This window comes from Carcharhinus amblyrhynchos, chromosome 22, assembly GCF_965287045.1.
Source record: "Carcharhinus amblyrhynchos chromosome 22, sCarAmb.v2.hapA, whole genome shotgun sequence".
NCBI classification, from domain to species: domain Eukaryota; kingdom Metazoa; phylum Chordata; class Chondrichthyes; order Carcharhiniformes; family Carcharhinidae; genus Carcharhinus; species Carcharhinus amblyrhynchos.
Window position 1 is genome coordinate 16855405 of NC_137345.1, and position 12945 is coordinate 16868349.

Sequence of the window (12945 nt, forward strand, 5' to 3'; positions counted from 1 at the left end):
CTGTTTGAGATCAGACCTACTACAGTGGGTCAGCAAATTTGAAAATCGAATTGGAGGGGAATTTGTCCACACAGTCTTTGGGGTATTTGGAGTATATTGAGGGCTGAGAACGCAGCCTTGTGGGGCACCGGTGTTGAGGATGATCGTGGAGGAGGTGTGGTTGCCTATCCTTACTGATTGTGGTCCGTGTGTTAGGAAGTTTGGATCCAGTCATAGAGGGAGGATCCAAGGTCCAGGCCACGGAGTTTGGAGATGAGTTTTGTAGGTATAATGGTGTTGAAGGCTGAGCTGTAGTCAATAAATAGGAGTCTGACATAGGTGTCTTTGTTATCTAAGTGCTCCAGGGTTGAGTGCAGGACTAGGGAGATGGTGTTTGCTGTGGATTTGTTGCAGCAGTAGGTGAACTTTAGGGGATCCAGGTAGTCCGGGAGACTGGAATTGATTTGTGCCAGACTAACCTTTTGAACAACTTCATAATGATGGATGTCAGAGCCACTGGACGATAGTCATTAATGCAGGTTGCTTGGCTTTTCTTTGGTACTGAGATGATGGTCATCTTCTAGAAGCAGGGAGGGACCTTAGATTGTTGTAAAGTGAGGTCGAAGTTATCTGTGAATACCCCCTCCAGCTGACACACACAGGATCTGAGTGCACATCCGGGTACCCCACCCAGGCCAGTTGCTTTCCATGGGTTGACCATTGAGAAAGCTGCTCTGACATCTGCAATAGTAACCCCAGATATAGGTTCATTGAGGCTTCCAGGGTGGAGTAATGCTTTCGCTGACCTCTTGCTCAAAAGGAGCATAGAATGCATTGAGCTCATCAGAGAGGGATGCTCTGGAGCCAGCAATTTTACATGCCTTCATCTTGTAGCCTGTTATATATTTGTGGTGAATATGGTGAATAGTTGAGGACCCAGCACAGATCCTTGTGGAGTGCCATTAATCACATCCTGCTAATCAGAGAACTTGCCTATCATCCCTACTCTCTGTCTCCTGCCACTTAGCCAATTTCCTCACAATTCCGTGAATTTTAAATTTAGCTAACAGTCTCTTTTGAGTGACTTTGTTAAATGCTTTCTCACAGTCCATATAGAGAACAATCATTGGCTTCTCCCTGTCCACTATTGTCACCTCTTCAAAAATAATTCTATCAAATTTATCAGGCATGAATTACTCATTAGAAACTCATATTAGCTTTTTCTGACCAGCTGATATTTTTCAAGGTGTTCAGTCACCCAGTTCTTAATTGTAGATGCTAGTAATTCCCCAAAGCAGATGTTAGGGCAACTGATCTATAATTCTCTGGTTTCCCTCTCTAACCTGAGTTACATGCAAATGTTACAATAACAATTGAGAGAACTTTGGAAGATTATAGTTAGGACATCTGCAACATTCTCACTCATTTCCTTTAACATTCTGAGAATGGAAACCATATATTGAACATAAATAGTTTCTCCAATTAATTATCTACATGTAAAATAGCCTATCTCTTTCAAACTCTATTTGAACATTTCACTATATCTGCTATGTCTCTGACACAGTCATATATTAGGCCGATCTTTCTCCACACCCTAGCTGTGGCTGTAACACTATATTCTGCATCCTCTCCTTTCTTTTCCCCCTATGTACTCTATGAATGGTATGTTTTATCTGTTTGTATAGCTCACAAGAAATAATATTTTTCGAAGTATCCCAATACATGTAACAATAATAAATAACACTAAATGAGTTACTTGTTTGGATAGAACTTAGAACAATCAACATTGATAGGGAGAAGGTACTCAGTAAACTATTGGGATGAAGGCAGATAAGTCCCCGGGTCTACATCATAGGGTATTAAAGGAAGTGGCGGTGGAGATACTGGATCCATTGGTTATAATATTCCAACATCCCCTGCGTATGGAAAAGATGTGGGTATGCTGGCGTTGGACTGGCGTAAACACAGTAAAAAGTCTGACAACACCAGGTTTTAGTCCAACCTATTTATTTGATAATATACTCGCAAGCTTTCGGGTTAGCCCCTTCGTCAGGTGAATGGAGAGTTCTGGCCTCAGACAGAGCATATAAAGCACAGACAGTTTAGAGATTACTGATTAGAATGCGAATCCTTACACCTAACCTGCTGTTCAAGACCTGAAGTGGCTGATAATGTGAGTGGAAGGAGCACTGATCACAGTTTAAAGAGATGTGTATTGTCTCCAGACAGTACAGTAAGTGAGGTTTTGCAAACCCAGGCAAGTCACGGGGGTTACAGATAGTGCGACAGATTCGCATTCTAATCAGTAATCTCTAAACTGTCTGTGCTTTATATGCTCTGTCTGAGGCCAGAACTCTCCATTCACCTGACGAAGGGGCTAACCCGAAAGCTTGCGAGTATATTATCAAATAAATAGGTTGGACTAAAACCTGGTGTTGTCAGACTTTTTACTATGGAAGAGATTCCAGTGGATTGGAAAAATGCTAATGTAATACCCATATTCAAAAAAGGAGAGAGACAAAATGTGGAAAGTTACAGACCAGTTAGTTTAACATCTGTTGTTGCGAAAGTGTTACAGTCAATTATCAAGGAAGCAATTTGGAAAGTCAAACTTCTACCCATCAGAGTCAGCATGGTTTTATGAAGGGCAAATCATGTTTGCCTAATTTGCTAGAGTTCTTCGAGGATATAACAAGCAAGGTGGATAATGGCAATCCTGTAGATGTAGCATATCTAGACTTCCGGAAGGCATTTGATTAAGTGCTGCGCAAAATGTTAATTCACCAGGTTAGATCACATTGGATAATGGGTAATTTATTAGCTTGGATAGGTGACTGGCTGATAGACAAAAGACAGGGAGTCAAGATAAATTGTTTTTTTTTCTGGACGGCAAGAAGTAATTAGTGGGGTGCCACAGCGCTCAATCCTTGGGCTCCAGCTATTTACAATCTATATTAATAATTTGGATACAGGGTTAGAAGACCCTATAACCAAATTTGCAGATGACACAAAAATAGGTGGGACAGTAAATTGCAATGAGGAAATAAGTACCTTACAAAGATATAGATAGGTTAGGAGGGCGGGCCAAAATGTGGCAGATGGAGCTTAATGTGGGTAAGCATTTTGGTTAGAAATCAGGGAAGGAGACTTTGGGGTGCTCCAGCGCAAAGGGATCTGGATGTCCTCATTCATGAGTCACAAAAATCTAGCATGCAGATATAGCAGATAATAAAGAAAGCAAATGGAATGTTAGCATTTATAGCTAAAGGAACAGAATATAAAGTAAAGGAAGTATTGTTGCAACTATACTAGGCTTTGGTGAGGCTGCACCTGGAGTATTGTGCAAATTTTGGTCCCTTTATTTGAGAAAAGATGTATTGGAAGCAGTTCAGAGGCAGTCCACTAGATTGATTCCAGAGATGAGGTATTTGTCATATGAAGAGAGATTGAACAGTTTAGGTCTATACTCTCTGGAATTTAGAAGAATGAGGGGCAATCAAATTAAGGTATACAAGCTTATTAAAGGTATGGATAAAGTAGACATGGAGCAGATGCTTATGTGGGGAATTCTAGGACAAGAGGATCAGAGATCGCAAATTCAAAACAGAGTTGAGGAGAAACTATTTCTCCCAAAGCATTGTGAATCTGTGGAATTCACTCCCCCAAAGTGCGGTGGATGCTGCGAATAAATTTAAGGAGGAGTTAGGCAGATTTTTAATTGGTAGTGAGTTGAAAGATTATGGGGAGAAGGCAGGAAAATGGGAATGAGGAGCATATCAACCATGATCGAATGGTGGAGTGGACTCAATGGGCCGAATGACCTAATTCTGCTCTTATATCTTACAAACTTATGAGTATGGAATAAGACAAGGGAGACTCTAATTGCTGCAGTTTTGATCATGAATTTGGAGTCCCAGCCCACCTCTAACTCATTGGCTGACACAGAGGCAGAAAACTAAACATTCCCTCTTAAACAGTAAAAAATCCATCACATTTCTCCTCTTTAACTCTGAAGAAGAGTGAAATTGGACTTCAGTTTCTCTCTCCACAAATGCTGCTTGACTTGCTGAATTCTTCCAACATTTTCTGTTTTTATTTCAGATTTCCAGCATCCGCAGTATTTTTCATTCATTTATAAAATAAAACTTTATTGCTGATATTTGATTTCAACGCTGCTTTGAAAAAGAAACTTGCAGCCAATGACAATTGTATTGTCAATTTACTCTATTAATTAGAAAGCACTCACTGTGATGAACAATAATATCTGATGTCTTGCGTGTTAGTGTTAGAATTTTGCAAAGAGTACTACGGAAAACATTGGTCTTGCCAAGATGTAAGATTTGACCCAGAAAACGCCCTGGGAACAGTTCATTTAAAGATTTGAACCAGGATTTGTTTACAGCTGGAGTTGGGAGGTAGGCCAGAATTAAGAGCGGAGAATCTTGTTGCTGTTTTTGTTCCCCTTCGGCACATCTCAAGAAAACACATCAATCTTATTGTCACAAGGTTATACAAAAGTGAAAGGAGACATCTGCAGAGAATCCAGGTTCTTTTCATAATTTCAGGTTGTCAACACCCTTGTACTAGCAAAAGTGGTTCAACAGCCCATGCTGTTGTTGGACTTGGCATGGAGTAAGACCCGGAATAAAGACCAGCAAAAAGGCTGTAATTGTGGACATGTGAAATTCATTCAGAAAGTGCTGGAAATTCATTAGCAGTCTCCCACAATCTGAGGGGGGATTGCTTAATGTAACGATTGTGTGCCGGAATTTTACCGCCATGCCTACCCCAGAATTAGGACAGGTGCAGCTCGCAAAACTGAATTCTCTGTTGGCCTCGGGCGGGATTTTACGAGCCTTGCTCATGAGCAATCATAAAATACCGGCTGTGGTATCAGTTTCTGTCACTGCAGAAGAGAGTCACCTGGCTTGAGGGAGCAGTGGGAGCAGAGAGTGAGTGACCACCTTAGAGGATGGAGTCCACTCTCATGCAGAATCACCAAGCAGCCATCTAGTAAGCATGTAAGAACAGGGGTTCTGCCCCAAGGCAGCAAATGCATGTATCTGATTTTTTTTTAAATCAATGCTTACCTTTTCATACAATTTACAATGAAGAAGGAGGTCATTCAGCCCATGGAGGCTGCACTGACAACAATCCCACCCAGGTCGCATTCTTGTACACCACATATTTAACCCCCTAATCCCCCGATACTAGGGACAATTTATCATGGCCAATCAACCTAACCTGCACAACTTTGGACTGTGGGAGGAAACTGCAGCACCTGGAGGAAACCCACGCAAACGCAGGGAGAAAGTGTATACTTCACAGAGGCAGTCACTCAAGGCTGGAATTGAACCTGGGTCCCTGATGCTATGAGGCAGCAATGCTGACCACTGTGCCACTCTCTAATGGAGCCTGAAGTGTCTTGACATCGCCCAAAGTGTGCCACGCTTATTAGACATAGGTTATTCTTTTGGATCTCAGCCCACAATAGAGAACTTGGAACTCATTTGGATCGGAAGAGAATAGATAACAAAAAGTGTGACTGTCGTGTTTGCAATGAGATGGTCTGTTCTGGGACATGAAAACTGGGAAATGAGGATGAGGAGCAAAAGAAAGGGAAAGCTGAAAGAATGGTCGAATAAAGACAAAGAAAATTAGAAAGAGAAAATTGTACTGAGGCCACATTTATGTTCTGCTGAGGGGTCCACATATTAGGGGCTGTAGTTCAAACATCTTTTCAACCGTGTGCCTACGTTGTGATATTGGGGAAGGCAAATCTCCACACTCAGGATATGTATGGAGCATTGCCAAGTAACTTCCAACCAACAATTAAATGTAATTATCAGCAAGACAGTGAGATCTATCCAGTCATCGAGATGTGTTTGGATTTAGACCTGAAGTTTATATTAATTTGGCGTTTAGTTACACTGGAATGTCAGGCAGTGAATTCCACCTGGGCGAGGTCACACCTTCCAAGTGATTTGTCACTGTTGGCTATTTCAAAACACACCCATCACTGGCTCCCCAAACAATGAGATTCAGTCACAATAAAGGTGAAATGAATTATGATTCATTGTGTGATGGTGCCAGCCTCACTTTTTTGCAATCATCTTGACGCTGTTGTTGCAAAGTCGGGGAATCAGATATACGGCTCACTCATGTTTGAAAAATCTGCCCCCAGTGTGAAAGTTCAGATGAAGGATCATAGAATAGAATAATACATACCCTGTAGTGCAGAAGAAGGCCACTTGGTCCATCGAGTCTGTGCTGACAATGATCCCAACCTGGCCCTATCTCTCGTAACCCTATGTGTTTAACCTGCTAATCCCCCTGACAATAAGGGGCAATAAAGTGGCCAATCAACCTAACCCTGTATACCTCTGGACTGTGGGAGGAAACTGGAGCACCCAGAGGAAACCCACACAAACACAGGGAGAATCTGCAAACTCCACACACTTACCCAAGGTCAGAATTAAACCTAGGTCCCTGATGCTGTGAGGCAGCAGTGCTAACCACTGTGCCGCCCATCATCCTGACTTGAAACACTGGGTCTTTTCTCTCTCTACAGATGCTGTCAAACCTGCTGAGGTTTTCGTATGTTTTCTGCTTTTTTTGTGCGCGTGTGTGTGAAAGCGCTCTATCACAGGCCTAAGTTGAGGTGACAAATTTAAAACCGAGAAGAGGAGGAATTACTTCTCGCAGAGGGTGGTGAATTTGTGGAACTCGCTGCCCCATAGCGCGGTGGAGCCTGAATCATTAAATGGTTTCAAGAAGGAGATAGATATACTTCTGATTAAAAAAAAATCAAAAGGATATGGGGAACAGGTGGGGAAGTGGATTTGAGACCAGGGAGAGACTGGCCATAATCTGATCGAATGGCGGAGCAAGCTTGAATTTGCCTACTTCTGCTCTTAATTCCTATGTTCCTTGGTTGTTCCTCCATCCATCTCCTTTAGATGTTGTCATTTAACTCTGCGTGCAGGTCTTTTTTGCTACCAAATAAACCTGTTGGACTTTAACCTGGGGTTCTGAGACTTCTTACTGCGTCTTAACCCCAATAAGAAAGGCAAAAGGGCTCCAATTTTGCGACAGAAGTAGAGCCAGAGACCTTCCACAAGAAGGGTTAAAAAAGACATTGCCTTTAAGTGTGTATTGTACCAATCTCCTTTAAGAAGGAGACCGTCATTGACTCCAGTCTCGTACTGAGGCTTTGACGTCAACACGTTAATTTCCACTGAAACTGAACTGGAAGCGAAGTGCTGTGAAACTGACCAAGCGGGATCTGTATCGGGGGCTGAACTGGAGGAAAAAAAGAATTGTTTTTTTTAAAGAAAAATAATAATTAGTGCCGGCGAGAGATCCAGCGGCTTGGGATCGGGGATCAGTCACTTTGTTCTGCCTGCTGCCAAGTCTGTAACTTTGTTCTTTCAGAGGGGGGGAGCTCCCGTGGTTTGTACAAAGTATCGAGCTCCGATGTAACAATGTTGTCGAACGTTGCGACAGCCAGAGATCCGCAGCAAGGCAACCAGATCCAGGAGCCGCCGCCGCCGGCCCCCATCTACCCTCCCGCACCGCCCCAGTTCCAGCTCCAGAGGACCGGCGCTCAGACCAAGAAAAACGCCATCACCGACGACTACAAGGTCACGGCGCAGGTCCTGGGTCTGGGCATCAATGGCAAAGTTTTGGAATGTTTTAACAAGAAAACAGGGGAGAAGTTTGCCCTGAAGGTGAGTGCGATCTGACACAGAGAGCAAAACAAAAATTCTGGCGCTACTTTATTAATAATCTTGAAAGTAACTCCCCTGAATGATTAGAGTCTGGGTAGTTCAGAACCTTTCTCTGGAGAACATGTACTCTGGCCGCTTTTTTCTCTCTGAAGCCAGGCTTGTTTAATGGGAGTGACTGAGAGAAGTGAGAATTTGATCTCTTTCAGTCAGGCCTTAATAGGCTCCCCCAAAATTGGGAAGAGCCTCTTTATTTTTAATGCTGAAATTGGAACAGAGAGTCAAAAATCGCACAGCGGGTATGTTTTCTGCCTGGAAAGTGAAGGGCTTTTCTTTATCTGTAGTGGGTTGTCACATTGGCACGCTTTCTTCCCCAGGTCTGAGAGTGGGAATGAATGGTTGTGTGGACAATGCGGATCCGCTCAGTCACACCAGGATGTATGTGGCTGGCTTTCAGTTATCTGCCCGCCGCCGGCTCTCAGTGACCCAACCACAGCACAGACCGGCAGACGGAGCTCTCTGTTTTTTTTTTCCCCCGAGGCTTCCCCAGTTTCGGGAGTGTAATAAGTTTGTCATTTCAGTAACGTGTTATGTTTGGCACCACAGCTGTACCGAGGTACTGAACTGTAGGGGATGGACATGTTATGTAAAGTCCTGGGATCTCCTCTCTTGTGGGAAATGCCACCCCAACCAGGACTGAGATCCCTGGTTTATTTCCCGTAGGATATTGGAACTTTTTGAATAAGTTCCACTTTGTGGGTAGGTGAGAAGAGAACATTTGCCAGCTGGTTATCACGTTCCGATGTTTTCTGTTACGAAGATCATTTGAAAAAATTCTTAGGGGATTGTGAGCATAAATAAAGTTGACCCGTTTACACAGATTTGACCAACTGCTAGAGTTAATTTCATGCAGTAATGTTAACTTCATAGCTTTGGCCATATTTCCGATGGAAAAGTACTGTCACTACTATGCGTTGTTTTGACTATTCAGGAGAAGAAATCAATTAAGCTTCTAGCCAGATTTGGTATGTCAGATATTCTTACACAATATCTCTGCGCAATGTGGGATGACTCTGAGATTAGCTTTATATTCCCTGGGCTGCTGGAACAGAGTTTTGAGGGAACATGGGATTTCGCTTGTCCAGAGAGGCACACTCTTTATGCCAGGAGGGAATGTGGGCACTGCTAGCATCTCTGATATTTTGTGGGATGCAGTAGTATTGTTTGGGTTATTCAGCTGTACTTTGGAATAGAATCCCTACATTGCAGAAGGAGACCATTCGGCCCTTTGAGCCTGCAACAACAACAGTCAAGCTCCACCCCTGTAACCTCACATATTTGCCCTGATAGTCCCCTTGACTATTTGGGCAGCACGGTGGCACAGTGGTTAGCATTGCTGCCTCACAGTACCAGGGGCCCAAGTTCATTTCTGTCTGTGTGGAGTTTGCACATTCTCCCCATGTGTGTTAGCCCTCTCTGGGTGTTCCGATTTCCTCACACATGCCAAAGATATGCTGGTTAGGTGGATTGGCCATGCCAAATTGCCCCTTTAGTGTCAAGGGGACTAGCAGGTTAAATATGTGGGGTTAAGGCATAGGGCTAGGGTGAGATTGTTGTCGACGCAGGCTTGATGGGCCGAATAGCCTCCTTTTGCACTGTAGGGATTTTATGACTCTGACACCACATGTTATTCGAGGCTAGTATAGTTTTTAGCTATGGTTGAGTTCACCAAGCATTCTGTTTATAGTAGTCTATTAGGAAAACTTGCATGCATGTTCATCTCACTCTGTCTCCAATGTGAATAATAGGTTGACATCCTTGCAAGTTCCAAAACTTGCCAATATGCATTTTAAAGACAAAGGTGTGATTTCAAACTGGGCTCTTTGAAACATTTCTGTGCATCTTCCTGTTACCTTGAAAAATAAAGCCACCTTGTTTAAAAGCAAAATTCTGATGGATTCTGATAGAACCCATAGCTGGAGTTGAACTGAACCTGTGGCCGTATATTAGGAGACATGAAAGTCGTGTTTGGTTTGCCATGATCTGTTGATTAGAAGTTACTGTATTCTTGAGTAACCAAGGTGAAAGGATAAAGGGTATTGGGTTCCAGCCAGACTGAAAAGAATGAAATCAGAATAAGGGAAGATGCTGGAAACACTCAGGAGTTCAGACAGCCTCAATGGACAGATAAACCAAGTTAACATTTCAGGTCAGTAACCTTTTGATGCCCACTGATCTGGGCAATGTCAGTAAGGTTCAGACGAGATAAAGAAGCAGTGATTCAGTCACATTATCAAATGCCTGAAGAATGGAAAACTTGAGAGAGATGCATTTTGAAATTTGAGTTTTTGGGACAGAGTTAGGGAGTGCAATGATTCTGGGGTTTAACATAAAATACAGGAAAGTGACATTTGTTAGAGCTTGGAAGGAAGAGAGACAAGTTTAAATAACTGTAGTGATAAGAAATGGCTCAAAATGTAATCTTTGTTAAAGCTGCTGCTTTGCCTTGACCTTCCAAGCAGAATGATGCTGCCTTACTTAATTCCTTGATGCTTTTGATCTTAAAGTGCTATTGAATCAGTGTTAATAATTAGTTCCTTTTGAGTGTAGAGTGCTTTCTACATTATAAGTAGTTTTTTTTCCATTGGATGGTATTTATTCCTTCAGTTTAATCTATTTCTATTTGAGAAGTAATTCTGTAAGGGTAAAACTAATCCTGTTCCTCCATTTTATTATATGTCTGTTGGTGACATGAGATCAAGGCATAACATGGATCAGTGTATTTGCATTTTCTCATACGACAGTGCGTTCTAAGTGTTCAGTTATCATGTTCTATATAAATTCTAACATTTTCCCTACTACTGACATCAAACTAACACATCTGTAGTTTCCTTTTTTTTCCTCTCTCTTTCCCTCATATGAGGGGTGAGGGTTACGTTTCCTACGTTCCAGCCAGTATGGACTTTTCCAGAATTTTTGGAATTTTGAAACATCCCCACCAATGCATCCGCTATTGCTATAGCCACCTCCTCCAATACTGTGGGATGCAATTTATCTTGCCCAGGGGATTTATCAACCTTCAGTCCGAATATTTTTGAGTACTACCTCTGAATTAATACTAATTTCTTTCAATTCTCCATTTTCACAAGCCCCTTGGTTGGCAAGTGTTTCTGGAAGATTTTCTGTACCTTTCTCTATGAAATCAAACACAATGTAACTGTTTAGTTTCTCCACCATTTCCCTATTCTCCATTGCAAATTCTCCTGTCTCCACCCATAACGGACCCACATTTGTCGTTGCTAATATTTGCCTTTTCACATACCTAAAGAAATTTTGCAGTCTGCTTTTTGTTACTTGCTATCACATCCTCTTTTCCCTTTATTAGCTCCTTGTTCCTGCTTTGCTGTTTACGAAATTGCTCCCAATCCTCGGGCTTACTACTTTTTCTGGCAAATTTATAAGCCACTTCCTTTGATCTAATTAAATCTTTAACTTATTTTGTTAGCCATGGTTGATTCACCTTTCTGATTGGGTTATTGTTGAGGATGGTACGCTTATTGTAGTTCATGTCGTACTTTAAATATTAGGCATTGACTGTATACTGTCAAATCTTTTAATGCATTTTCTCAATCCACCATAGCCACCTTTCCACCACCTTCCTCCCCCATCTTCATAATTTCCTTAGTTTCAGAATTATTTATCCCACTTTCAAACTTCTTTTAAAACTCTATCATATTATGGTCACTATTTTCTAATGACTTCTTTACAGCAAGTTTATTAATTCATCGTTTCTCATTAGATAATAAATTTAAAATAGCCTGATCCTGAGATGGTTCCTCAACATACCATTCCAGAAATCCATTCTCCACAGCATTGGTCCTAATTAGTTTTATCCATTATTTTTGTAAATTGAAGTTGCCTATTTTTACCAAAATGACATACAGTTCTAATTTCCTGATTTATACCATGCCCAACATTACCACCACAGTTTGATTGCCTGTAAAGAACTTCCACCAATGATTGCTGCACCTTGCTGTTCCCTAACTCCACTCTCTCTCATTCTACATTTTGATCCTTTTATCTAAGATCTGCTCTCACGAGTGTACTGATCTTGTCCCTTGTTAGCAAGGCTACCCTACCTCCTTTCCCCCTCTGAGTCATCTTCCTAAATGATGAATGTACCTGAACATTCACTTCCCAGTCCTGGTCACCCTGTAACCATATGTCATGACAATTAAATCAGACCAATTTACTTTGGTTTGTGCCTTCAAATCATCTACTTTCCTCATGATACTTACTGAACTTATAGTATTCATGCACAGGCGTTGACACTATGCATTTTCATGCTCCACGTTGCACCAGATTTGAATGCATTGTGTGTAATGTAAAGAGATTAGATTATCATCTGAACTTTGAAATAGATCAGTAACCAGGAATGGGATATGCAGGCAATTATCTCATGTTAAAGATGTGTAACCCTCACTTCAGCCTTTTCAAAGGGATGGGGTTAAATTATTGCTGTCACAATCTCTCAACCCCTAACCACCCTGCCCCCCGTGCCCCCCCGACCCCTTCAATTGCAATGACTGCATAATATTGCATCCATTTTAGAAGTTTGCTTTTAATTTTGTGAAAGAGTCAATGAAGAGCAATTTTGGGCCAGGGTCAAGGAGACCTGTGTAGTGTGGGACAACAAAGCCTGGGAGAAGAAATGACAGTAACTTTGTGCTGCTGATGATTTGTGAACTAAAATTACAGAAGAATTCCTGATGCAATGAACATCATGTTGAGTTTCTTCTTTTATTGATTCCATCATAACGCCAAGGGATTTAGTGCATAAACCTTGGTATTCTGTGATTCAGAAGGTTTGCAAGCATGCTTAAAAACCATGGTGGTGTTCCCATTTTGAAAGAGTGTGGTTTTATACAAACAAATTACACACAGCCATGTAGAGTTTACATCTCTCAATTTAAAACTGTTTAATTAAAAGTAATACTTCAGTTCCTTATAATGGCACTAAGTTCCCACTTGTGCTTAATTCAGTTTGCTTGATACAAAATGAACAACTTTGAAGCATGCAGTTATGCAGCTCCAATTTTAAATTACATTCTGCATTAAATATTGCAGTCTTTGATTACATTTGCATGTACCTGCGCTAGGATTACTGTTTTTATATGCACCTGGATTCAGCCAGGAAAATGAGGAAAGACCAAAGCGAATACTAGTGCTTTTTACCCAT

At 41.7% G+C, this 12945-nt stretch overlaps 1 protein-coding gene across 1 annotated transcript in view; it reads left to right on the forward strand.

Annotated features, from left to right (window-relative positions):
* Positions 1-7211: 7211 nt before the first annotated feature.
* The window catches only part of LOC145356965 (MAP kinase-activated protein kinase 2), a 204635-nt gene continuing 198901 nt past the window's right edge, over positions 7212-12945 (forward strand). The window contains exon 1 of the mRNA XM_080209985.1: positions 7212-7709. Within this exon, the coding sequence (XP_080066111.1) occupies positions 7464-7709 (246 nt within the window). The 5' untranslated portion in view covers positions 7212-7463. The remainder of the gene's footprint in view (positions 7710-12945) is intronic.